At 35.2% G+C, this 27,474-nt stretch overlaps 1 protein-coding gene and 1 long non-coding RNA gene across 13 annotated transcripts; one reads left to right on the forward strand and one right to left on the reverse strand.

The window, feature by feature from the left end:
• Nucleotides 1–977: 977 nt before the first annotated feature.
• Nucleotides 978–27,474, reverse strand: LOC110908847 (putative receptor-like protein kinase At5g39000). Of its 2 annotated transcripts, none has more exons than XM_022153844.2 (5): nt 27,300–27,474; nt 2,439–3,441; nt 2,118–2,348; nt 1,579–2,028; nt 978–1,503 (listed from the first exon to the last, which is right to left on the reverse strand). In XM_022153844.2, exons 2-5 carry the CDS (start codon nt 3,333–3,335, stop codon nt 1,252–1,254), a joined length of 1,830 nt encoding a protein of 609 aa, XP_022009536.1. In that variant the 5' UTR covers nt 3,336–3,441; nt 27,300–27,474; the 3' UTR covers nt 978–1,251. The 2 variants fall into 2 exon arrangements, with proteins under 2 accessions (XP_022009536.1, XP_022009535.1); XM_022153843.2 differs by having other exon boundaries at nt 2,439–3,426; nt 27,300–27,436.
• LOC118486323 lies at nt 5,061–18,078 on the forward strand. 11 transcript variants are annotated; one of them, XR_004878480.1, is made up of 7 exons: nt 5,061–5,516; nt 5,933–6,018; nt 6,096–6,949; nt 14,729–14,822; nt 14,942–15,151; nt 16,475–16,698; nt 16,840–18,056. It is a non-coding gene; the product is annotated as an uncharacterized LOC118486323 (long non-coding RNA). The 11 variants fall into 11 exon arrangements; XR_004878479.1 differs by lacking the exon at nt 6,096–6,949 and adding an exon at nt 14,175–14,643 and having other exon boundaries at nt 5,068–5,516; XR_004878478.1 differs by lacking the exon at nt 6,096–6,949 and having other exon boundaries at nt 5,074–5,256; nt 5,325–5,516.

Raw genomic sequence — 27,474 nt, forward strand, 5'->3', positions numbered from 1 at the left:
GATCTACATAATTGCTTATCCTCGTGGTTGTATTGTGACCATCGATATTGCTTTCTTTGATAAGTGAGGTTAGGAATCCAGACCCGGTAAATAACCCATCTTTAAAGGTTCGCATGAATAAATATCAATAGCTCGCTAATGAATGATTTTAGGTGGTTAACGTGTGACCATGGCGTTAACTTTCCAAAGAATCATAATGCTAGAAATCCAGACTCGGTAACTAGCTGTCTTGCAATTGGAAAATTGATTAAGTGCCTTTGTGACATATTTGATAGATAACATGTTTAGGTTGTTTGTGAGGAACATTGGATGTATAAATTTTTACATTTAATGGAAAGGCTACAAGTTATAAATTGTTATGTTATGAAATGGAATACCAATTTATACAATGGAATACCATAAATGGTAGTAAAACGGTGGTAAAATGTGACAAAACGGTAGCAAAAGGTGGCAAAATAGCGGTAGCAAAATGGTTGCTAAACAAAATGTGGTAGTAAAACGGTGACAAAAAGTGGTAGCAAAAAGGTGGCAAAATACCGGTAGCAAAACGGTGACAAAACGCGGTAGCAAAACGGCGGCAAATCAACGGGAGCATAATCGGTAGCAAAAAATAAAACGGTAGCAAATAGGTGGCAATAGGGCATTTGCAATAGGTGTGCTTTTACCATCGAACGGTGCCAAAAGAACAATTGCTACCGAAAATATGGTAGCTAGTAGTGTTCATGTATTTATGTCCGTATTTTATATATTTCTAAAAAACATTTAGCCTAAATTTTATTTAGGGTGTTAAATCAAATTAAAACAACTGCATTAAAATCGTAATTCTAACCGAATAAAGTAAAGTGAAGATTAATTGTTTAATAATATAGACTAACCGATAACTTCGGTTTTGAACCCATGGAACCCTGCACATCACAATGAAGTTAACCCATGACTTTGCTTGTAATGTATACCCACCACAATAACGCTACAATAAATATCATATAAATAATAAATTACATAAATATAGTTACATAACATTAGAGGTCCATCAACATCACAAAGATGAATGCATAGTTTGCTCACGTACTCAAGTTTTAACACAATCATGTTCAGATTACATTGACAAAAGAAATAACAAACCCAATAAGATAACCCGAATGTATTTTAGAAGATAGATCAACAAAGACAATCATGTTCAGATTACACTGACGAAAGAAAATTACAAACCCAATAAGATAACATCAACAAACCACAAGTAATACCCATGCACTACTTTGCAACCTTCAAACAAACACCAATGCTATCAATATAATATCCACAAAGGCCGTAAAATCCAGCTAACGAGCCATTGTCCCATTCTATTGTAAATGGCGTCCCTCTTACATTACCAAACGGTCCATGGGATTTTTTGTTTGTGACAAATGATATTGACGAAATTACTGTGTAACCAGCATAAGTTCCACGTGACAAGGCAACAGTTCCACTGATAGCTGTAATTTCTTCATTCCAATCAAATGTTACCTGATCATTTATGAAACATTATATTTATATAATCATAAATGTAGTTTAGTTTGTTTTGAGTCAGGAAAACTTTACCTCAGAAACATTATCTCCACCATTCCAACCACCGGCCTTGTTAGATGTGTTTGTTAAATCTCCATATTGGGAGGTGAAAACAAGAGAGTATATAAGGTCACCATGATCAATGGTTATCTTGCTCAAATGATGATTTTTCTCAAGTTGAAAAGACCATATATTAAGCGGAGTTCCTGGAATAGTTCTTCCCCATGTTCCGACCCTCATGATTTCATCATGGGCTATCACATACATACCAATACTATTAATATAATTGCCACAAGTGCCGTAAAATCCGACTATTGAGGCTTTGTCCAATGGTATGGAGAACAAAGACTTGGATTCTCGACCAAAAGGGCCATGGGTCTTCTTGTTGGTTTTAAAAGATAGTGACGAAATTATTGTATCACCATCTCGAGTTCCAATGCTTCCAATAATACCAACTATTTCCTCATCAAAATCAAGTGTGACCTGAGTATTAATGTTAACATTTAGATTACGTTTGTACACACACACACACACACAAAGAAATGTACATTAGTATTAAGATATATACTCACCTCAGAAATTGTATCCCCACCAGCCGATCCACCAGCCTTGTTAGATTCGTGCAGAACACCTCTACATTCAGAGGTAAACATGAGGGAGTATATCACATCATCACCATGATCAATCGTTATCTTTTGCAGCCTATGACCTTGCTCAAGTTCAAAACACCAGTTATTCTCATGACCTTCAATTTGTTTTCCCCAAGTTCCTAGCCGAACAAATCCAACTACATCGCCATTAACCTTGAAAACAAGATTATTCATCATTGGAGATAAAATTAAGCAATAGATTTTACATTATGTACTACTGTTTATTTTTTACATGTAACTTACTTGAAGGTCCAATGCCTTTTCGAGTTTCTTCACTATCCAAGCCATCGTTGGCCGCTCGATGCGCTTTTCTTTCAAGCATTGGTATGCAACCGTAGAGTATACGTTCAATGAGTCTTTTTTTATTTCATCCTTTATACTGGGAAGGATTATATCGTGTAAAGTATTTCGTTCACAAGATCGTTGGGCAAGTGGAGCAAGGAACCTACGTTCATCATGATATGTGGCTATAAGTCCAATCCTTCCACATAATATTTCAAATAACAACACCCCAAAGGAATACACATCAGATTCCTTGGTTAGAATGCCAGTTTTATGATATTCTGGATCAATATAGCCAAGGGTGCCACAAGCTAATGTCACAAGAAATGTCATCTGAGTGTTAGAAGGGCCTATTTTTGACAATCCAAAATCAGATATTTTTGCTTCCCAATTTTCATCTAGGAGGATGTTTGAGCTCTTTATGTCCCGGTGCAATACTCTATGTTGGGACCCCACATCATTATGAAGGTAATTAAAACCTCGAGCTGCGCCAAGGCTTATTTTTAGACGTTGCACCCATGATAGCTTTTCGTCATCTAGATATTTGTCAAGGCTTCCATTTTTTGCAAGCTCATAAACAAGGATACTTTCACCACTCTCTTCACAAAAACCAAGAAGAGAGACGAGGTTTTCGTGCGTGTAACATGAGAGCATTTGAATTTCCATGAAGAACTCACGAACCCCTTGTCCGCCATTAGGATCTAACCTTTTCACAGCAACGTTGTATTGCTGCCCAGATATTGTGAGTTTACCTCCATAGACATTCCCAAATCCACCTTTTGCAATGTAATTACTAAAGTTGTTGGTTGCCAACTTTATATCTTCTAGTGGTATTTTTAAGTGTTGTACTTTTTCCATGGTGACAATATTATACAAGTTAAAATGAAGATCCAACTAGGAGCAAACTCTTAGGACCGTGTGTCAAGGTCAACAGCAAATATAATCACACCTGAATTAGAATTCACTGCAAACACTAATTAGGTTCAAATTTAAACATGTGTATCAACAACCATGTAATTGTGTAATTTCAATGTTTTAATCAAAGAGACCCACACTAACTGTAGTTAATAATTTATATAAACGAATTTGAAAAAAAAAAAAAAACAATTGAGCTTTAACCCTTAATCAATGTCTTAAGACTATCCACATCAAGGATGTTTGTAGGTGATTCTTGGCCTATGTGGAGGGCATTTGTGAGAGGGATGGATTAGTGGGTGTTGTAGAGTATGACATGGAGGGTGTTCATTCTTAAGGATTCTTGGGGAAGAATGGTGAAAAATGGGGGAATGGTGGGTCCTTTCTTTTTTTTTATTTAGTTTAAATTTAATAAAATAATTATAATAAGGTTGTTTGTGGGAAGGATATATATGTTATTGTTGTGTGTAAAAAGTGTTTGTGGGAAGAATAAGTGAAAAGCTGATGTGGCATGCTGATTAGGCTGTTTGTAGAAATGATAGCCTTTCACTGATGCGGATAGTCTAATATGAGCATTAACGAACAACCCTATTTTTATACAAATCTGATGTGGAAGTCGGTAAAAAAATGATGAAGGCAAGCCATTTGGTAGTAGCACATAGTTGACTCATTGCTACTTTTTTCCAAACAAAGTGGATATTAAGCTCCAAGATAACGAGATAAAAAGTAATCACCCAAGAACACTCAGTAATCGTGTGGATTGATGAGTAAGCTGGACAACCTCCCCAATCAACATATGGATATGAAATGAGATAGGAAGGGGAGGTTACAAGCACTTGTAATCAATGATCTAATAATCTGATGAAATTTACAGAGAATACATTTGAAAGCATGGAGTGTAGCTCTCAAGAATCATACATGTATAAGGAGACATGTTGAAAAACATACAACATGCCTGCTTTACTGAAACTTAAGTATTGTAAAGCACCAGAAGTATCGTAAGACCAACTTAAGATGTGTCCACGAGAGTAGTGGTTGGCATAAACGACGCTGGTGGAGTCTTCTTCTGCTCGTCTAGGGTTTGGCGCCTTCTTCTACTCGTCTTCTTCTCATCGTCCTGGTGGGGTTCGGCGATGTATTGTTAGGCATGCGAAGAAGAAATGATTGACATGAAGATTCTGCTCTTTCTATGGGGTTCGGTGATGTAGGGTTTGGATATGAAGATTAAAGATTTTGGGAATAACAAAAGGGTAATTGAGTAATTTCTCAAAAAAATGGAAAATATGTAATTGTTTTTTTTTTTTTTTATTTTTTTTTTTTACGGAAATATGTAATAAGATCTCTTAAAAGGAGAAATATGTAATAAACTCTCTTAAGAGGGGAAAATATGTAAAAATCCTTAACTTTTGAGCTTACTGAATTTGAGATAGAAATATGTCGTCTTTGTTGCGCACAACAAGTCATCTTTGTTACGGGTGACAGCAATTCCTATATGGTATTAAAAAGGACGGCTATCACTCATTACAAAATCTTAACTAAGAGAAGTGTATAGTGACGTATCATATCACTAGAGGAATTGGTAAGAATCTATCTATATAATAAATGAAAGAATTTGGGCTGATGTGTCACTATTTTAGAGCTTCTTGGATGGTGTTTGGGTGGGAAAATGTTCGGGTCACTATTTTCGTGAATGAAGCCCCGTTTTATTTACCTGCTCCAAAAAATTAATACGGATCCATATTTGTCTCCCCTTTTTTCCTCAAACCCTAGAATTTAAAACCTTCTCATTCACGCCTTCATTCTTCAATCCTGTGCTCCATTCAACCTTCATTGATATGGATTTTGGTTTGGCACTTCTTCGATTGTGTGTTTCATTTTATACGTGTCCATTCCCTACCCTGCTTTCTTATCTTTTTCACCTACCCATCGCAGAGAATGAGAACCAGAGAGAGAAAGAGAGGATTTGGGAGAAAGAGACCATCTCTTAATTCACCCTCATCTTCTGTTCTGTTGATTGCGGCGAGGTGTACCCCGCGGCGGCGTTGATTACTTTGCGCAGATTTGTGATGTAAGGAGTCCGCGAAGCTATTAAAACTTGACTTCTTCACCGAGTGCTAAACGGTGGTAAGCGCTTACAGTAATCTCATTAACGTAAACCCTAGATATTTGATTATGTTTTGTGATTAAAAATAAAAGATGACTGTTTCGTTTTATGTGTAAATGCTTGGATTAATTTCATTTTCAATTTATTAGATTGTGACTAGGGTTGAGATTAGTTGAAGTTTTGTTTTGTAATCTCTCATGGTTATCAAAGCTAAACAATTACATTAGTAGAATATTATACCTATTTGTGGAGAAAACAGGCTGATTACTTGTACATAAGTGGAAGAAAGAAGTTCTTTAGGCTATGGTCGATCCATTGAAGGTTTGATATAAATAAAATTATGATACTCAAAATCCAAAAGTTAATAATAGTGTTTGTATTTTTTTAACAGTTTTACTTTGAAATTATTGGAGAAATTTTCTTTTATACCTGGCAGCGCATCAATCACGGGATAACTACAAGGACATCGAAAGGCTGTAGGACTACGACGACCGGCTCAACGATTCCAACAGCAAATATCAGGTGTTCGCTATCATTTTTTCTATGATTTACTTTATTTCTTATTATGAAAAGTTGAAATAAGGTAAAAAAAATTGTAGGTTGTTCTTCAGTGCCTCCTCTAATTACCTGAAGATTGCTTATGATATGCCTTAAATTTTAATTGCCCGTCAAGTTTTTTTGATAAGTTTTTTGTTCTTTGGTTTAATGTTGTATTTGAGAATCAGATTGGACCTAAGTGTCACCATTGTTAGTGAAACATGTGAGGTTTGTATTAGAAGACAGAGTATAAGCTAGATATAAGGCATCGATTTATGTTTATATGTTATGCTGTTATTCATATTATTATTAGTGTTATTATATTAGTATAGTTTTAGTGGCGGTTATGATATCAACCGGCCAAGTATATATATGTAATATTATGTTGAACATTAACATTTACCAATTCTAATCAAAAGAACATATTCATCCCTATTCTCTCAAACCCTAATACTCGATCATAGAATACAGATTCAATAAAGTGGTATCAGAGCCACAACGATCCAAAGTTTTTTTTTTCTATCACAGATCTTATTCAACAAAGAGGATTCAACGTTATAATCTTAAAACGCAACAAATTCAATCATGACCACGGTGAACGGAGGATTTCAAACACAAATTCCAAAACTACAAGGGGCAAAACTATTATCACTGGCACATTCAAATGAAGGTATTACTGGAATCACAAGATCTGTGGACGATTGTTGAAGAAGTTTACAGTGATCTTCCAACCCAAGCGTCTGAAAATGATCGAAATGTTCATAAAGAAAAGGTAAAAAAGGATAAGAAGGCATTACATATCATCTTCCAAGCGGTCAGTGAGATTGTCTTCGAAAGAATTGCAACATGCAGAATTTCTAAAGAAGCGTGGGATGTCTTACATAAAGCATACAGAGGAGAACACAAAGTGAAAACGGTAAAACTTCAAACCTTAAGATGTGAGTTTGATGCATTAAGAATGAAAGAAAATGAAACAATAGAAGAATACATGAACAGAACCACGAATATAGTGAATCAATTACGTTTAAATGTAGAAAATGTCACAAAACAACGAGTTATAGAGAAGATTCTTAGAAGTTTAACACGGAAATACGAATCAGTTGTGGTTGCAATAGAAGAATCAAAGGATTTAACCACAATTTCCACGGAAGAATTGTTCGGTATTTTGCAATCAAGATTAAAACAATATGATGATAATCCAATGGAGCACATTTCAAATGCAAAGCAATAATTCAGATCGGTCAAGACAGAACATATATGAATATGCCGGTAGAGGATGAGGTAGAGGAAGATCATATGGGCATATTCGGTGCTATAACTGCCATAAATTAGGACATACGGCATGTTTTTGCCAACGAAAAGACGAGAATGATAAAAATGGGAATGCTCTTTTACACGAAGAGGAAACAGAAGAAAGAAGTGATGATACGATGTTTATGATATTCAACATAGAAGAAGTAACGAAAGATGATTGTTGGTATTTAGACAGCGGGTGCAGCAACCACATGACAGGAAACAAGAACTTGTTCATTACACTAAATGAATCAGAATGAACGGAAGTAAGAACCGGAGATAATAAAAGATTAGAAGTATTCGGATGTGGTGATGTATCAATTAGAGTGAAGGGAGTAGAAAAGAAAGTTCCAAACATGTTCTATGTTGAAGGGTTAAAACATAATCTGTTAAGTGTGGGCCAATTAGTTTAAAAAGGATATGAAGTGAATGTTACCAATCAGGAATGCATGATCAAAGATTCTACAGGTGTATGCATTGGTTTGGTTAAGATGACATGAAACAAAATGTTTCCACTTAGTCTTAATCATGATGTAACACCTCGAGTCTGTAACATAATGACACAAGATGTGTGTGTTTTATGGCATAGAAAATATGGTCTTCTAAACTTCGACACTTTGCACAACATGGGAACCCATGAAATCGTGAAAGGCTTACCGAAGATTCCTAAAACAACTAACAGTGTTTGTGAAGGTTGTTTGTTTGGGAAACATGCAAGAAAATCATTCCCAAAACAAGCAACATGGCATGTCGAGAACCCACTTCAACTCCACTCGGATATATGTGGACCAATGAGAACATTATCGATTGGAGGGTGCAAATACTTTATTACTTTCATAGATGACTTCTCAAGGAAGACATGGGTTTATTTTCTGAAGTTGAAGTCGGATGCACTAAATTACTTCAAAATCTTTAAAACATTTGCAGAAAATCAAACCGGTTATAAGGTAAAAACTATCCGAACAGATAGAGGAGGAGAATATTGCAGCCACGAGTTTCAAAATTATCTAAAGGAAAATGGGATTCATCACCAACTCACCACGAGTTATACTCCACAACAGAACGGGGTAGCCGAACGAAAGAATAGAACACTCATGGAACTAAGTAGAAGCATGTTAAAAGTGAAGAATCTGTCACATTCTTATTGGGCAAAGGCTGTGGCGTGTGCAACATATCTAATAAATAGAGTTGTTACCAAAAGTGTACCGAATGTCACGCCACAGGAAGCATGGAGTGGAAGAAAACCAAGTGTCAGACATTTGAAGGTGTTTGGGTGTGTTGCTTATGCACATGTCCTAAAACAACATCGTGGTAAATTAGATGATAAAGTAGAGAAGACAATATTCATCGGCTACAGTGAGAATAGCAAAGTATACACGTTATATAATCCAATGACAGGTAAAACTATCATTAGCAGAGACGTAGTATTTGACGAAGAACAAGAATGGAATGAAGGCACCACTCATGAAGGAACCTCATGCATTGAACTGAATAACTCAGAAGAAGAAGTTCAACAACCAGACGCCGCTGTATCGGATGTGGATGAGGAATCAACAGTGAATAATCAAAATGAAAATCATTCAAGTGACGGGGAGATAGAGAATCCAAGTAATCAACATGAAGAAGCAGATTCATCCTCTTCCTCAGAGAATGAAGAGCTGAGAACATGAAAGGTTACAGAAATCTATCGAAATACCCAACCACTTACCGAAACTCAGGTTGAAGAACTATATGAAAGAGGACAAACTATACCAAATGATATAGTGGACTTCGTCCTCTACGCTGATGCTGATCCTATAACTTACAGTAAAGCATTTAAAGATATTATATGGAGAGAAGCTATGGATAGAGAGATACAATCTATACATAAAAATGGAACTTGGGATCTAGTGGATCCACCAAAGGGTCAAAAACCCATCGGTGTGAAATGGATATATAAGATGAAGTATGATGAACACGACAATGTAAGTAAGTACAAGGCTCGGTTAGTTGCTAAAGAATACAACCAAAAATATGGGATCGACTATCAAGACGTCTTTGCTCCCATAATAAGATTTGACACTGTCAGACTTGTTCTAGCACTGGCGGCACAATATGGATGGTACTTACATCAAATGGATGTAAAGACGGCTTTCTTAAATGGAAACCTAAAAGAACAAGTATACATTGAACAACTGGAAGGTTATGTTAAAAAGGGAGAGGAGAGAAAGGTGTGCCATTTAAAAAAGGCTCTCTACGGATTAAAACAGGCTCCAAGAGCCTGGTACAGCCGAATTGATGAATACTTCTGGACTCATGGATTCAAAAAATGTGTATATGAACACACCTTGTTCACTAAAATTTCAAAACATTCAAGAATAATAATCTGCTTATATGTGGATGATCTTATTTTAGCAAGTGATTCTCTAGACATGATAGAGCAGCTGAAGGATTCAATGAAAAGTGAGTTCGAAATGACGGATCTGGGAAATCTTCATTATTTCTTGGGGATGGAAGTGAATTATGATAATGGAAATATTATGCTATCACAGCAAAAGTATACAAAGAATCTGTTAGATAAGTTCAAGATGGAGAGTTGTCATGCAATCTCAACTCCAATGGAGTATGGACTCAAGTTATCCAAAGAGGATCCCGAGGACGAAGTGGACCATAATATATACAGAAGTTTAGTTAGATGTCTCATGTATTTAACCAACACCAGGCCAGATATATTGTTTGTCGTCAACAAAATCAGTCAGTTCATGGAGAGGCCAAAGAAAAGCCATTGGGAAGCAGGGGAGAGAATCCTGAGATACATCAAAGGAACAACGAATCATGGGATTATATACTCAAAAGGTGGTAAGGGAAAATTAGTTGGATTCAGTGATAGTGACTATGCAGAAAGCATAGATGACAGCAAAAGCACGTCCGGATATGTATTTCATCTTGGATCAGGTACAATAGCCTGGCAGTCTAAGAAACAAAAGGTAGTGGCGCTATCTTCAACTGAAGCGGAATACATTGCTTTATCTCTAACTGGATGTCAAGCACTGTGATTAAAAGGAATTCTCAATGAGTGTAACACCTCGAAAATTCATGTCCAATAACGTATTGACACGTGTCATAAGCTTTGAACGTGTGAAAGAATACTTTAGAGGGACTAAAGTTGACAAACAGAGAAAGTATGTGAATATAAGGGTTCAAAGTGTCAATAATTGATAAATATAATTCACAATAGCCTTACACGATGTTTATACCCTTAAACGAATAAATCATGGATCATATGAAGCTAAATATGAAAGAAAGTGAGAGATTACAAACTACAGGGGTTAAATGTGTCAACATGTTTAAAGTATTCCTCTGAGTGACCTTTTAACAAATCCGAAGCTTTGTAACGATAAATTATGCTCACTAGAAAGTGTGATAAAAATTTCATAAAGTTTCGTTATTGTATGAGAAAGTTATGATGAAATTCGTATACGAGGGGTTAAAAGCGTCAACGTTGAATTCTAAGGCCTTACGGGTGATCACAAAGTTAAACAAGGACTTAACGGAGTTTGGTTAAGTTTTAAGACCCTTAAAAGTAAGGTTAGAGGGCCAAAAATGCAAGAAACAAGCTTAAAACCACATTAGAAAGGACCAGGGGCTGAAATGTAATTAAGTGAAACTTGTTTGGCTGGTTCTGGGAGGCCAGGCGGGCCGCGTAAGAATGCCCTATGGGCTTACGCGGCCCGCGTCAGCATGCCAGCGACAGAAACTTTGGACAGGTGCCTGTTAAAGCTATTAACCGACTTCAAACGCTTGTTTTACATACCAAGGGCTGCCCAAATGGTATTTCATGCGTAGGGGCACTTGTAAGCATCTCATATCACCTGTAGACTTCCTTGGCATGATCCTAGATGATCAAAATGAGTATATAAGGAGCTTCAAGGTTGCAACATTGAACACATTCATTTGCAAACCTTCACAAGTTTATTTCTGGAGCTCCTCTGATCAGCAACAAGATTCCTTAGGCTTCCTAATCGTGCATAGGATCCTTGTAAGTGTCCTTAACCCTTCCTAATTCAGTTTAGCTTAGTTAATTAGCTTAAGGTCAAACCGTCGAAATTAAGGTTTGACTTCGAGATTACTCATAATTTGTCCAGTCAAATCTCGAATTAAAAATACCTATGAGTTGGTAATTATGTGGGTAATAAACCCTTAAAAGGGTACCATCTGATTCCCACTCTAACTATGTAAATTGTCGGGTCAAAGTTAATCCTAAAAAGTCAACAGAAAGCTTATTTTCAAATTAATGCATAATTAGCAATGTAGAAGCCATGCAACCTGTTTTATCATTAATATAACTTGGTAATTAATGTAAGAACATGTCTAAACATGTTCACCCTGACAATTTTCAGTATAGGCTCGGTTCGGGACCGAGAGTCGCATAGTTTGACTTCTGCGTTGACTTTCAGTTCTGACCCGTTTAATCATAGTTTAGAAATGCCTTAGAGCCTTATTAGGACCAGGTTACATGTTAGTATAACCCTCTGTGATTATACAACTTGGTTCATTAGTTATCTAAATCACTTGCATGTTTCCGTTAATTGCTTAAATGTTGACTATTATGCCCTTTTCACCTTAAAATGTGATTTTTGAAAAAGTAAAAGAGTAGAAACCTTCATTACTGATTTATAAACTTGTACCTAAAATTTGACATCAGTTTGAGGTCTAGATTTGGAGTTATGTTCATTAGCGTAAATAAGAAGCTTTTTAGTAATTAAATGGCATAATTAGCATATCGCATATGTAAACCCAATTTTTGATATCAAACTTTTTACCTACTGATACAAAATAATATTTTGGGATTTTTGAAGATTTTTATTTATTTTTAGGCTGAGTATAACATAGAGTTCTAAGCTTGATTCGATTATTGTCGGTTTTGCCCTTTTTGGCTATAAAATGAGTTTTACAAATCCTTTTGATACCAAACCTTTTTCTACTGATCTAATATGATAAATAAATTGTTTTGAGTCTTCTGGAATAATAAAAATATCAGCTTTCCTTTAAAAACCCGGAAATGGCTCCAAATCGCCTTTTTAAGCGTTTTTAACGCATAGTATGTATTAAAACTATTTTAAACATATAAGGTTTGATGCCTACTGATATATTTAGTAAATTTTTATATTTAACAGTAAGCAAAAGTTTTAAACTCAGATTTCCAGTTTTGACCTTTTAGGCTTATGTGAAATTACCAAAATGCCCCTACGGTGCATAGTATGGTTATAAGTAATAAATTTCACATATATATGATACCCTACTGTTATAACTTATTAAAATAAGTATATTTACTGATTAAATCAGACCTGTAACTCACATTACTATTTAAACTCTTTTATAACCTTTTAAATGACCAAAATGCCCGTACGGTGCATAGTTTGAGTTTAAAAATCATTTTGGGCATAATAGAAGATATCTTACTGATGTCACAACATATTTAAGGCATATTAACTTAGGAAACTTGTATATGATTCATTTGGTTACCCTTTACGCACTTTTCGCGTTCGGATCGGCTTATGTAACTAGTTTGCATATATTAGCCGAAACGGGTCAAACCATATCATTTTTGTCTCAAAATCCAGAATGTGTTTAGTTTACCCATATTATACAAGTCTCCAAACTTGTCGGGTCTAAATCACATTCTATTCCGGTCTTCACTTAATCATGCGTTTGAATCGTATCTATCTTTCATTTAAACTAACCGGTCTAAGCTTAGGCTAAATTAAAGACCCGTTAGGAATCTAATAGGTTATTATAAACCTTCGTTCCAGAATAGGAGACCCGGTAAAAGCTACGTGCACTTGCTTATTGTGATTATTACTTGCAAAGGTAGATACTTTTAACTTATTTTCCCTATACGGGCTTGAGGTACGGTATATAAAATACCGATTGGTCGGGCATTGAATCTTTAATTGTATGATGATTAATTCATTGAAATGACCCGTTTAAATTGTTTTGTTTGCTTAAAGTCTTTGGGGGGTTAATGACCATGTCCCGGATATCATTGGCATCATTTTAAGAAATGGCCACGACCTTAGCACGCGGGTGTAGGCGTACACCCGCCAGTGCATTTATAAATAATAAGGTATAACCGCCGGTTTCGTGAATAACCCGCCGCGGGACTATATCATGTGGTGTGTCTATTGATCTTTAACCCGGTGTAAATCCGGGCTGCTGAACGCATAAGAAACATGTAATTCTTTTACAAGTTTATATATAAATAATTATCCCAAGTTATAAAATCTTTTGTGCCACGTGCATTCAAATCAATTTTTAAACATTTTCAAAATGAGTCAGTTAAATTGTATTTACCAGTGTAAACTGACGTATTTTCCCAAAAAAGGCTAAGTGCAGGTACTACTCGAAATAGGCTGGTCTCTCCTAGCATCAAATAGAAGTCTCGCAAGCTTAGATGCCTAAAGTCTGTTGAACAAGTTTCCCCTTTATTTTGATCCGCCTGTGGATCTGTTTCAACTGTTGTGATACTTAATATTACACTTTTATTCGGTTGAAATAAATCTATCTTTTTTGCTTCCGCTGGACATTTAAATTTGTGTTGTTTGACTATGATGATATCAACTACGTCACGATACTCCCCACTGAGCCCACCGATAATACGTGGAAATATCAGGGTGTGACAGGTTGGTATCAGAGCCAACACTGAGTGAATTAAACACTAGTCATTTGTGTTTAATCTCAGTTACACAAATTGCACATTCCTCGATCCTCGAGTCTAGACAAATAACATAGGACAAATTCTGTTTTGTTTTATTTTTGTCTTTTATTTTATATATGTTCTTGTTATTATCTTTGTTTATGATTGACAGGGTTGACAATGCCGCCACGATTCAGAAGAGGCAGAGGCAAGGCCCCAGTGACGGGCCATGACCACGAGGCCGAACCTTCCCACCGGGCCGCCACGATTCAAATGTTGAACATTAACATTTACCAAATCTAATCAAAAGAACATATTCATCCCTATTCTCTCAAACCCTAATACTCAATCATAGAATACAGATTCAATAGTTTGTATTTATGTTTTGATAAGGCAAATTTGACATTAGATGTATATATGATATATGCAGAATCTGGTGCTAAACCAGCAACAAAAAATTATCAAAACTACTTAAAGTTTGAATATGGGTGTGAGAGGGGTGGTTAGTTTGACCTTGATGTATTGTCGAAGTTATATCCCAACCGAACGTCATGATCATTTTTCTCATCATATATTAGAGTTTTCGTTTGGTTTTTAGACTTGTGGTTTGCTATAAATTTCAAACAATCCCAACCAAAAGAGTACAAACTATTCGTCTATGCCTTTATTTTATTTTATTTATTGGTGTCTTTGCTATTGTTTGAATTAGTCTTTTGGGTAGTGCAGGTTCAGGTGTTGAGTTTTATTTGTTGCTAGCCAACGGAGCAAGCAGATAACTACTTCTTGATTATTAATGTTCTAAACGTAACCCGTTTTGCAGGTAAATTTTTTCTTTCTGTTTTAGTGGGATTGAATTAAAAAGGTTTATTCGATATGTAGTAATATTTCATGAATCTCATTGTAGCATATACTAACTGAATACTGAATTACTGATAATAGGCATTTGTTGGGGTTGTAGTCATCGTATTCATTGGTATAAGTCGTGGATATCTTCCAGCAACAAGGAAGACAAGGACACTAATCTACAGTATTTAAAAAATATCAATAAATTTCATAAAGCTAACAAACCATTTCAAACTTGTGTAGAGATTTTGTACAACAAGTTTTTCTCTCTTTTGTACACCAAATCCCCGCCGATTCACTAAGCAGGTTCTATACTTTGTACAGTTTTTTGTTTATTTTAATTTTTCATTTATGATATGTTCTTGAGATCGTTTGGATTTTGTTGAAGATTATATGTGTGTTTCGAATGGACGTGATGAAATATTCCAGTTCCGATGTGATGGTTTTCTTCAGAAATATTGGTTCTTTTACTGAATCTCTTTTGGTTGCTCAAGTTTCAGTTGCTAGCTTTGTCATTATAAGTGAATTTGAATCATTTGTTATTCAATCTTAGATTTTGTGGGTTTTGATGGAAATTGTGCGTTTTATTTGTTGAATTGTTGGTTTAATTGAGTGGTTCTGGAGGTCTCATAATTTTCAAAGATGACTATGACCTGATATACATATATTATAACATATTATTTAAAGCAATAGCCAAATAGAACAATTAAAAGCTCCAACAATGATAGTCTATGTAGCACGGGAACGGGTAAGGGACTAGGGTACGGGGATGATATGGGTACGGGGAACGGCAAAACTCAAAAATCCAAGATACGGGTACGGCAAAGATACTGCAAAAAAAAATATATATATTAAACATAGTCCTAAGATAGATCTCTACATTAAAAGTTTATTATAAAAATAGATCTCTACATTAGATTAAATAATGTTTGAAATACAAAATTGTAAGTAATTAACTAAAAAATAAAAACAATAGGAAATTATAGAGTTTTAGTGTTAAATCAAAGAAATTAATAAAGAATAATTTAAAAAATCGTTGATGTTGGTAAAAAATTGAAGAGCATTTAGTAAATAATAGTTTTCAACATTAGGTTTTTAAGTGGGTGGTCGGCCACAAACTAAAATTTTAAAAGTCCACTAAATACAATAAAAGCCCACTAAATGCAAAATAGGGTTGCATTTTCTTTATCTTCTTCCGAACTAAACATTTGTTCAACAACTGCTGCAATTGCTGCAACTCACCGGAGAAAACTCAGTACAGCCACCGTCCCTTCTTCTCTTTTATTGATTTACTCACTGGCAGCGTCCCCGAAACCTTTAGTTGCCGTCCCCACAATCCCTGAATCGTCTCGCTGCGGTTCCCAATTTCCCGGAAACGTTTGGGGGACGTCCCCATGGCGTCCCCATGCCGTTTCCGTCCCCAAACCGTCCCTGGGACGGGTACTCAATGGTCTGAGCCGTCCCCGTGCTTCATAGATGATAGTTAGTTGCTATTAGAAGTGAGGAGTTGATTTGGTCTCGAATCCATTAGTTAACATTAGGAACTTGATGGCTGGTGATGGTGTTGTCTCTTTATGATGTCTATGTTGCTCCTCTATGAGGTTGACATTTTTTTTGTGGCAACCGCAGATGACAAAACTACCCCACCAAAGAAAGGCAAGAATCATGGACTAGGCTCGATGCTATTGATTCAATATGATGATTCACTTTTGGGGCTAGGCTCGATGCCTTTTGGTATATCGTTGTTGTTGGTTGTGATCATTGTGTGGTTTTTGTTGCTACCACATGGCTACCAGCAACAACCGAGTTGGTAATGAGATTTCACATGGTACTGAGTTTCTGAGCCTGATAAGGTAACTTTGATTTTTTTTATTAATTTTTATAACTATTGTTGACATGGATCTTTGCACTTTACGACTTATAGTTGTCTTTGATTTTTCTTATTTGAAATAACTCACTATCAATGGCTGCCATTGCTTTATACAATTTCACAGAATACTTGGAGAAGGCTTTGATGATTGGGTAGAATTTATGCAAGGATGAATTTTTATTGTGTTGGCGGCCAAAAGAGAGGGTCATTTGAATGGCTTTACCTTCACTTGGAAACCAGTAAGTGTACAATTGTGGCGCTTTCATTCTCTTTGTTTCATTGCTTATATGAGCCTTAATGTTCATTCTTCATGTCTTCTGATGATGCACCGTCTACCCAATTTTACTCTTTTTTAGTGGACATGTGTAGTATCATGATAATGGAATTTCATTTTATTTAAGGGGCTATGATGATGAAATATTTTATCTAATGTTGAGCGTTGTTATTTAATTGTCTTTGCCTTTTTATCTGTCTCTTGAGTATGCAGTCAGGGTAGACTTATCCTCTTCATTTTGAAGATAAAGTATTATGCATTTTGGCGGGGCAACCGGTATGGTGCTTTTTGTTAGGGATCCTATATGTGTCAATCAGTGAGCCTTTTTGTTGTTTACGATTGTTAACTTCACATATTCTTCTCGTGTGATTCGCTTTGCCGACAAAAGCAATTTGGTGGCATTCGTGATGGTCATGTGATTGTAGTGAATTGCTTTACAATATTAGTAGCAGTATATGTCAATTATATTACTTTGCATTTGAGTTGTATAACTTGGCGAAGGTTGGAGAGAATAGTCATGCTATGTTACCGGACTTGAATGCCTTTTCATGTGAATTTGTTTCCTCACAAAAGGCAAGTCTTGGCAGCTTAGATGGTCATATGATATCACATGGCTATCGGTTAATTTGTAATCTATTTTGAAAAAATTGAATGCCATGAATTTGTTTGTTACTATTTGTATGTTTTTAACAGCACTTATATTATGAAAAGAAACAGGGCAGAGGCCCTCCAGCTATGAGCTAGATTACAAAACGAGAAATAAAAATAAACACATTACAAACTAGGCACATCGAAGCGGGTTAGAACTCCAAGCCATGAAGATCCAATATTTGTGCTTAGCACGGTTCTTAATCCAATGGAGATAAAGAGAAAGATCTTGACATGGATATTCTATACAACCCCCTGGTGCATATGGAAGGAAAGAAACTGCGGAGTCTTCAGAAGATCATACACCACGGATCAAAAGGTTTTGAAAGATACTATTTATACGTACATTTGAAAAAATTAACTGCCCATGATTTTGTTTGTTACGGTAGCGAATGAGTTGCATGTTTTATTTGTGATTATGTGACAGAAGGCTTCATTTCAGTTGTTCAATGTTTATAATTTGTTTAGCCATATATTGCAGAACTTATTAATTTGAATAACTTCAAATATTTGTGTAACAATAATTCTTTTTAAATTTGTTAAAAAGAATTCATTTTTAGTTTATGGTTAAAAACTGATGACATTCATAATAGATACGGCTCATGAACTTTTTGTTTATTTAAGAAAAGTTATACAACTTTGAAAATATTGATTTATTTTTTATTTGCTTTTGTATTAAAGTTTAAAAATGTTGAATTGTTTTGGGTAACCTAGAAGTATTGTTAAAGTTTAAAAATGTTGAGTTGTTTTGGGTAACCTAGAAAGCTGTTTGGTATCTTTAGGCTTCTTGCATTGTGTTCTTTTAAATATTAAATATCGATTAATTGTATTGTTACAATAAAGCATGCACTTGGTCGTTTTTGTTTGAATTTTTAAATCTTTATATTATTCCCATTTCTTTTGTTTCGATTATGTTCGTTTTAATCATATCTACTTAATACAAACTAGCATAATTTCCCCGTGTGATGCGATGGTAATTGGTCGATATTGGTTTGGTTTGTGACGATATTAGTGTGGTACCGACACTCGCTCTAAAGTCATGTTATGCACAAAATAATATGTTTTACATTGAAAACCATGAAAATGAATACCAGTACAACGATGTCGATATAAAACCATAAAAGCGAATGCCGATACTGGTTCTGATAATAACAATACAACACCAATACTGATGTTGATATTGGTTCGGTTCGTCACAATACTATTTTGAATGAAACTATTAATTTTTCAGCATAGTTTATACATGAATGTCGGGAAAAAAATATTAAACATAGTCGTGTATTGAGCTTTATAAAAAAAGATAATGAATGCCAATCATCATTGGATGAAAATCAAATTAAATAAAAACTAATTGAGTTTAAAGTCAACAAGTTCATAACCCGTGAATAAGTTTTTAAAAAGTTTATAAATCTTCTTATAGCGAAGACATTTAATATGCCATATTTTTTATATGATTATTGTCGTAAATAATAATTAATATAAGTAACTTGCTCGAGCCCGGGAAGCAATCTCGGGTGATAACCTAGTACATATATTAACAGACAATATCATCATCACCATAATCACTCCTAAAATCCCTCGTCTCCATTATTGTGAATATTATGTTTTATTATATAGTCAATAGATGTTAATAGCTTGCTTAATCTTCTCCATGTAATTAGATTTGTAATCAATTATATAATGAGACATCAATCTCTCCAAAATTCAAGAGAGATAATTCCTTGACTTTCATGGTATCAGTCTAGCTTACCAATCGATCCTCTTCCCTTTGTTTCCGCCTCTTCTTTTCCTTGCCCACCATGTCGACAACTCCATCATCCTCCTCCACCACCACCACCGACACTAAACTTCTGATGGTCACCATACTCCACATGCTCACCCTCAAACTCTCTTCCACCAACTATCTCTATTGGCATAACCAACTTACCCCTCCTCGCTAATCAAGAACTAATCGGTTACATCGATGGTTCTATCTCTCCACCTCTGAAAACCATCACCCTTGATTCAAAAGAACAACCAAATCCAGCCTACTCGGCCTGGTTCGTTAACGATTAACATGCCGTTCTTATCCTAAATTCCTCCCTCACCGAAGAAGCGGTTGTTGAGATACTCGGTCTCTCAACCGCTCGTCAAATCTGGACAGCCCTTAAGGCCGCTTACAGCAACACATCTTTGGAACGGATGCATTTGCTTCGTGACAATCTTCACCAATTGACAAAAGGAACCTCTACTGTTGCCGAATACGATCATAAATTCAAAGCCGTATGTGATCAACTCTCGGCGATTGGTCATCCTTTAAGGGACACAGACAAAACCCACTGGTTTCTCTGTGGTCTCGGCTCCACTTTTGAGAGCTGGTCCACCGCCATTCCAACCGCTCAGGACCCTCTTGCTTTCCGCGACTTGCTAACTAAAGTAGAAAACCAATAACAATTTCTCCTTACACTTCATCCGCCTACTCCTTTGTCCGTTGCCTTTGTCGCTCACCACCACCATAATCGTTCTTCCGGACCCTCAAACAATCGGCCAAAATCAGGATCCTCTGGATCCGGTTCTTATAACCGTGGTAACAATCAATCCACCTCATCCAAAGGAACCCATAGACCACCTCATTGTCAGTTGTGTTACACCAACGGACATTATGCAAACAAATGTCCAAAACTCTCCTCTTTTGTTGCATCCGCTTCTAGTAACGAAGGCCTTGCGCGACGCACCTTCCATGCTAACTGTCATGTTTCAGATGAAGACAGTCCCGATTAGACAGCCGACACCGGGGCCGATCTTCACATGACTAATGAAACTGGTAACCTAACCTCTTTTACTCCTTACACAGGAACCTCATCCATTACTTTTGGTAATGGACATTCTTTACCAATAACCCATAAAGGACGTGTCGCAATTAACAAACACGTTAAATTAAATGATGTTTTGGTGGTTCCGTCTTTAACTCGAAATCTTCTTTCCGTTAGCAAGTTGACAGACAATATCATCATCACCATAATCACTCCTAAAATCCCTCTTCTCCATTATTGTGAATATTATGTTTTATTGTATAGTCAATAGATGTTAATAGCTTGCTTAATCTTCTCCATGTAATTAGCTTTGTAATCAAGTATATAATGATACATCAATCTCTCTAAAATTCAAGAGAGAGAATTCCTTGACTTTCATATATCCTTGTAAAGCAAGTGAAAAGTTATACGCTGGCTATGGCGTTAGACCAATAATGAAGACTCAGATGGACTATTTTGAATCCCAATATAGGTAACAAAGCTATACTAACATGAACATGGCGCCTGCTTAAGGACATATGAGACATTTGAAGCTGACATGCATAATTTGGGAGACGAGAATCCACAAATCCTAGAAAATAGTGCATGTATACTATCTATTAAAAAGTCATGTTATGCTTGAGTAACAATAGGGTGAGTCTGAGCAATTCTAATGGTTGGGGTGGGGATGGTTGGATCCATTGGGGGATGTTTGGTTGCCCGATATTTGGTTGATGATCGAAGGGGGAGGCTGATTTGGGGGAAAGGTTTGTGATGATGGCAACCGTATAGTGGAATGTTCCAGGATATGAGATTTGTAAAGGTTTTGAGAGATGGGAGAACGATCAAGGAAGAAGTTTAGAAGCTCATATGATGGAGAATTTGTGTGGGAAATGAGGCAAATGGAAATGAGGACTGATAACAAATAACATGACGGTAAATGACAATAGTCTTAGTGTGAAGATGTAGGCATAGATAGCCATGATGAATAAAATAAATAAATAAATAAATAAGGCACAAAGAGATGATTTAGGGACTAGTTTATGCGTAGGAACCATATACTGATAGCAAAAACATCCGAAGAAGATGCGAAGTGAGAGTAAGAAGGTAGTTTGTTAAACAAACTAGTGAAACGTATGTAATTGTTTATGGAGCCAAAGAAATAATGATGCAAACCACATTAGGGTGCTCGGTGTGGGAGCCGGGGAGGGCTCGGTGAAGGGGAGTTGGCACCGACTTGCGGGGAAACTTGGAAGAGTGTGGACAACAGTCATATGACTGTTATTTAAAAAAAAAAGAAGAATATTTTTTTGGGGAAAACGAAATTGGATGCCATGTGCGGAAAAGACGTCATGACTAGTTGTGCTGTCAAATTCTTCCCCAAGATTACTTTGGAAACATTTCAATTCATGGTTACGTTATGTTTTCACAGAAGTGTAAAGTGTTAGGGTATCACTCAGTCACAACTTCTAATCAAGTTCCGCCATGTCATCAAACATTATTCCATCACTAGTGATGGATTTTAGTGGAAATGCCAATCACTCACCACCACACCCAACAATTTCTCTCACAACCAACAATTTCCCTCACCACCCAACACTTTTTCACGCGTGAATACGTGATAATTATAAAACTTTTTCATTTTGACGCATGATAAACACTAGTGGCGGTGGTGTTTTGTTTTGTATAACTCGTTATAAATCATCATCACGCGTTAAAAGTTGACCGCCCCAGGTGGCCTTAGTGGTAGCATTAGATTTCTCGCGTTATGGATAAAGCAAAATGAGTTTCGACCCAAAGGTGATCTACAAAGACGACTTGGTAACTAATCACCACCAATGCTAGTCACATACGATGTCCAGAAATAAGAATTGATAAATAATGAATCTCAATAATAAATTTTGAACAATAAGAATGAAGTTTTACTTGTTTACCAACTCAGAGGCATGCAAAAGCGTAGATGATACACCTTTAGAAGGATGTTCGTGAGCCAAATCAAACCGAGCCTGTGCAAGTTTAGGTTGGGTTTGACTATAAATCGAGCTGGCTCGACTCAGCTCGAATTAGAAATCGAGCTAAAACTCAAAGCTAGGGCTCGGCTTGGTTTTAAACCTAGTTGATTCGGCTTGGTTTGGGTTGAATTTAAAAATAAAAATGAATAACTAGCTCTCAAAATTTAGTAGTCTAAAATATTATTTAATAGTTCAAAATAGCATATATAAAATAAGCTTAACCCAATACGTTAGAAGCCAAAATCAAGTTTAATAACACAAAATAGTTTTAAATTTCAACAACATACAATATAAATTAATTAGCATGGTAATCAACCTTCAAATACCATAGATATCAAAATACACCTAAATACATGTAAAGAAAAATTATTTTTTTGTAATATATTATAATTAATATAAAAAATAAAAATATATTATAAGTAAAAAAAACTCCGAGCTAAGCCGAGTCCAGCAACCAAACGAGCCAAACCGTGGCAATCTAGCTTGTTAGGAGCCGAGCCGAGCTAGGCTCACTATCTAACCGAGCCGGCTCGGCTTAATTTCAAACCGAGCGTTAGCCTTTTCCCGGCTTAGTTGTTTTATACAAACCTTATACGTTTATTAGATATAAAATAAGGACAACACTAGAGTGAGCCACCCATTGATGCCAAATACACTGGTTTTTCACGAGAAGATTGTAACGTCTAACCTTGACGCATTAAGTGTTCATTTTCAAAAATCGACTTGTTCAATAGTCATTTTCGCGTTTTTTTCCCTTTAGTAAAGGCTGAAACTATTCACACATCAAGGCTGCCTATTTACATACTTAGGGTTTATACGCTGAGTATAGAGCTATACGCAGTGTATAAATTGCATGGAATTCAGAGTCTGCCCAGCAATCATTGGCACAGACAACCATGGTTTATATACACTGCATATAGAACTATACGCAACGTATATTATCCATCAGAATTTTGTTTGGTTATTTTTATGTATTTGTGGTATAAATTTTCACCCGGTTCCCACGTTAAATCGCTTAAAATATATAACCTTTAATGTTATACCATTAATATTATATACCGTTAATTGTTTTTGAAAAACGTATATACAGTTCGAATATATTATATTTTTATCGTTTATATTAAATTATTACACCACGTCTAGTGCGGTTCGAATGCTATAAATGTTTAAATATCATACCATTAATTATTTTTAAATACTTGTGTACGGTTCGAATATATTATACCGTTTCCATACTATACCTATAAGTCTCGTATAAGCCTATGAGTGTGATATCGTATCGTATAGCGTATAGAAAAATAGACAATTTCCTATAGAAATTCCCTACACAATTTTTTTCGTCACATATTTCAATACTTTTATGACGAATTTCTACAAATTTTTTTTTCAAGATTTTGTGACAAATTTTCGACGCATCCATGACGAAAAAAAAAAGAAAACCCTAATTAATTGACAGTTGCGTCACAAACCCGTCGAAAATAATCTACAAAAGGTTAGTTATTATTGTTTACCGAATAAATATTTATATAAGCAAAAAAAATAAGGGAAAATAATATCGTTTCCTACATATTTATGACGAAATATTTATTTTTTAATTAACTTAAACCATCCGTCGGAATTCCGTCACAACTTGTGACACATTTCCGACAAAAAATAAGATAACCTTAATTAATTGACAGTTGCGTCATAAATCCGTCACAAGTAATCTACAAAAAGTTAATTATTATTGTTTACCGAATAATTATTAATATATGCAAAATAAATAAGGGAAAATAATAACATTTTCTACACAATTATGACAAAATATTTATTTATTAATTAACATAAACCATCCGTCGAAATTGCGTCACAATTTGTGACACTTTTCCGACAAATATCCTTGTATTAAACATAAATACAAGGATATATACTATTATATTTATAAATAATTATAACATAAACATATTTCCTGTACATTTATGACAAATGCTTATTTTTAAATACAATTGTCACAAAGTTGTAGGAAACAATCCATGTACGAATACAAATTCCTACGCATTTATGACAAAATGCTTAAATCCATTGCAAGTTGTGACACATTTCTGACGACATTTAAGGATTTGTCACAAATGTGTAAGAAACAACCTATGTAATTATTCTTATTTTAAATATTAAATGTAAGTAACTATGTGTACGTATGCAAATGAGTATAATGATGAACACCATAGCTAATTAGGTTCAAGTTATGCGGACCCGAATGGTAGATCTTGAAGCTCGGGTTGAAGAAAAAAAGAATCTACTTGAAGCTTGGGTTTACGTATTTCTACGAAAACTGGTGTAAGAAGGATAGTGTATATAAGATTCTTGGAATGAAGAAGAAGAAGAAGTAGGCTAGGCGAAGTTGAAAGTATAGATGAACATAAAACCGGTTAATCGCATTGGTTTTTAAAAACCCGAACCGGTTCGGAACCGAAATCACATGAATCGCTTAGGTTCGATATCCAAACCAATGGTTCCATACCGATTCCACTCTCCAGACAAAAAACCGAACCGAAAGCATTTCTGCAAAAAACTGGTTTGGAAACCGACATGAAGAAACGGGTAAGAAAATCGGTCTGGTCATTTGGTTTTATTGATTTAAAAAAAAAATCTATAAAAACTGGTTATTTTTTATCTAAAATAGTTCAAAAAAACTAGAAAGAAATAGTAAAACTCGTATTTAATGTTTTTTTGTTGAAGCCATTCTTCAATAACCCTATACTTTCTTCGTTTTTGTTGATATATATACTACATTTTGTACCAAAAAATTAACGGTTCGTCTATATTACAAAATGTTTGCGTTTAATGTGTCTGCAGCGCAACACACACATGCATAATTTAAGTTAACAAAAAACAGGCGTTTAAAAAAAGTATTGACTACTGGTTATCTTATTGTACTACGTTTATAAGGCTATATGGTGTGGGGGGCATAGGTTGGGTCATTAATGCCACATAGGATCATTAATTGATTGTTACACCACCCATTTGACTCATCCATCATGGTTGGCATGGATTAAAACATGACAACCATGAGCCTCTTTTCCTTTTTCAAGATTTCTTTTTCCTTTAAGTAAATTGCCATTTTAGTTCCCAGATTTTTGTCCAATTGCCATTTTAGTTCAAATAGTTTTTTTTTCTCCTCTGGGTCCCTGACTTTTTCTTTTTCTTGCCATTTTGATCACATTGTCTAAAAACCAAGTTATAATCAGGGGTATTTTTGGCATTAAATTATTATGAGGTTTATAAATTATGTTGTAAACTATCCCTAGTTATCACTACCCAACAATTATACCAAAAATACCCCTGGTTATAACCATATTTTAAGACTGAGTTAGGCAATTTGGACCAAATCTCAGGGACTAAAATGGCAATTTGCTCTTTTCCTTTTCACAAAAATAAATTAAAATAAGAGAATAGTGGTTTGTGTCATGACCACACCTATAGAGTAGTGGTTTTGGATGATGGATTAGAAGTGGGTAACATGACGCTGATGTGGAAAGTCATGGTAACCATAAGAATCATGATCACACCCTATAGCCTAAATGATCGGTTTGGTTACCAATTCGTACAGATTAACTATTAGTTAGCTTCAGGTTCTCAATCCAAACCTTTTTTCAATACATGATAAGTTCATAAAAAATAAAAAAGTAACAAATCATATATTATTAAAAAAAACGTAATTTTATATAAAAATAAATGAAAGGCTTGATTTGTGATTACATTTCTAGTAAGTCAATAAGAAGAGGAAAACTGATTCTATTATTTTTCACGTGCACACCACACATTCCTAATTAGCCAATAAGAAGGTTCTACATTCACCACAAGGATTAAGATCCTATAGTTGTCCACAATCCAATCCAACGGCATAAAAATACCCACTAAAAGTACAAAACATAAAGCCACATTTATACAATAAAAAAAAAACCCACATAACAGTTGGTTCCTAGAGAGAGAAAATGTCGGAAAGAGAAAAAGGAGGCAAATGAATGGGAAAATACTTTTGTGTATAGGTTTTTTAAATTGTGTTACATATAACTTTTAAATACGTTTTCAAATAATTTAGAATTAGAATATGTATTTCTTTAAGACATTTTAGAAAATATAAGGATCAAATATTATAAATGATTGGTTTAACTCATCTTTTGGCTTTCTTAACTAAAAAACGAAAAAGAAGCTCTAAGATGTTAAAAAAGGATAGATGCACGGTACCCCTGACTGCGGAAGTGATCTCAATTCTAAGCTAGCGACCCGACAAAGCTGTCTGGCGGTGAATACCCTGCCAACTTGCGGGGAACGAAGAGCCTGGGGTTACCAGGTTTCGAACCCGCGACCTCAAGGGTCCTCGGGCCGGTTTAATTTAGCTGTAATTTTTTTTTATCAAGTAATTTTAAAGAACGTTATTTTTAATTTAGCTGTAATTTTTTTCCTTCAAGTAATGTTAAAGAACGTTATTTTAAATAAAAATTACCTTTGCCCAATAAGATTAGTGTTCTTTGTTGCTGGCCAAAAATTAAAAATAAATAAAAACTACCCGTTTTTTTGATAAATAATTTTTTCCACTACATTCATTTGGGAAAAAACTCCTGAATTTTCAGACCATGGATATTTTCACATATACATCAACTGCCAACTGGCAACGGGCTGGCATAATTCGAGCACTATGCTAATAATCTGCCTGTTTAGTATATAACAGTCCAAAATTATCCAGACATAGTTTTAAAAGTTTTTGGTTTCCAGACTTTTTTTTTTAAGTCATAGTTTATAACCTTGTCATGTTTGGATTCAACACTGAGATGATTCTTAGCCTATCATCAGGCTAATGAAAATTAAATTTTCAAAAAGAAAAGTAAATATTTCTAACCTCTTAAAAGAACACCAGAATTTCTTCCAAGCCTTCAGTCGGCGCGCGCAGATTATTTTTATTATCAGAATATTTTACACGAGAGTAGAGAGAGATTTGATCCTAAGATCAGGCACCCCTCAAACTAAAGACCTGAGCTCCTTTAATAATGAGAGTCTCAAGGTTCAAACAAAAC

Source organism: Helianthus annuus, chromosome 14, assembly GCF_002127325.2.
Source record: "Helianthus annuus cultivar XRQ/B chromosome 14, HanXRQr2.0-SUNRISE, whole genome shotgun sequence".
NCBI lineage: Eukaryota > Viridiplantae > Streptophyta > Magnoliopsida > Asterales > Asteraceae > Helianthus > Helianthus annuus.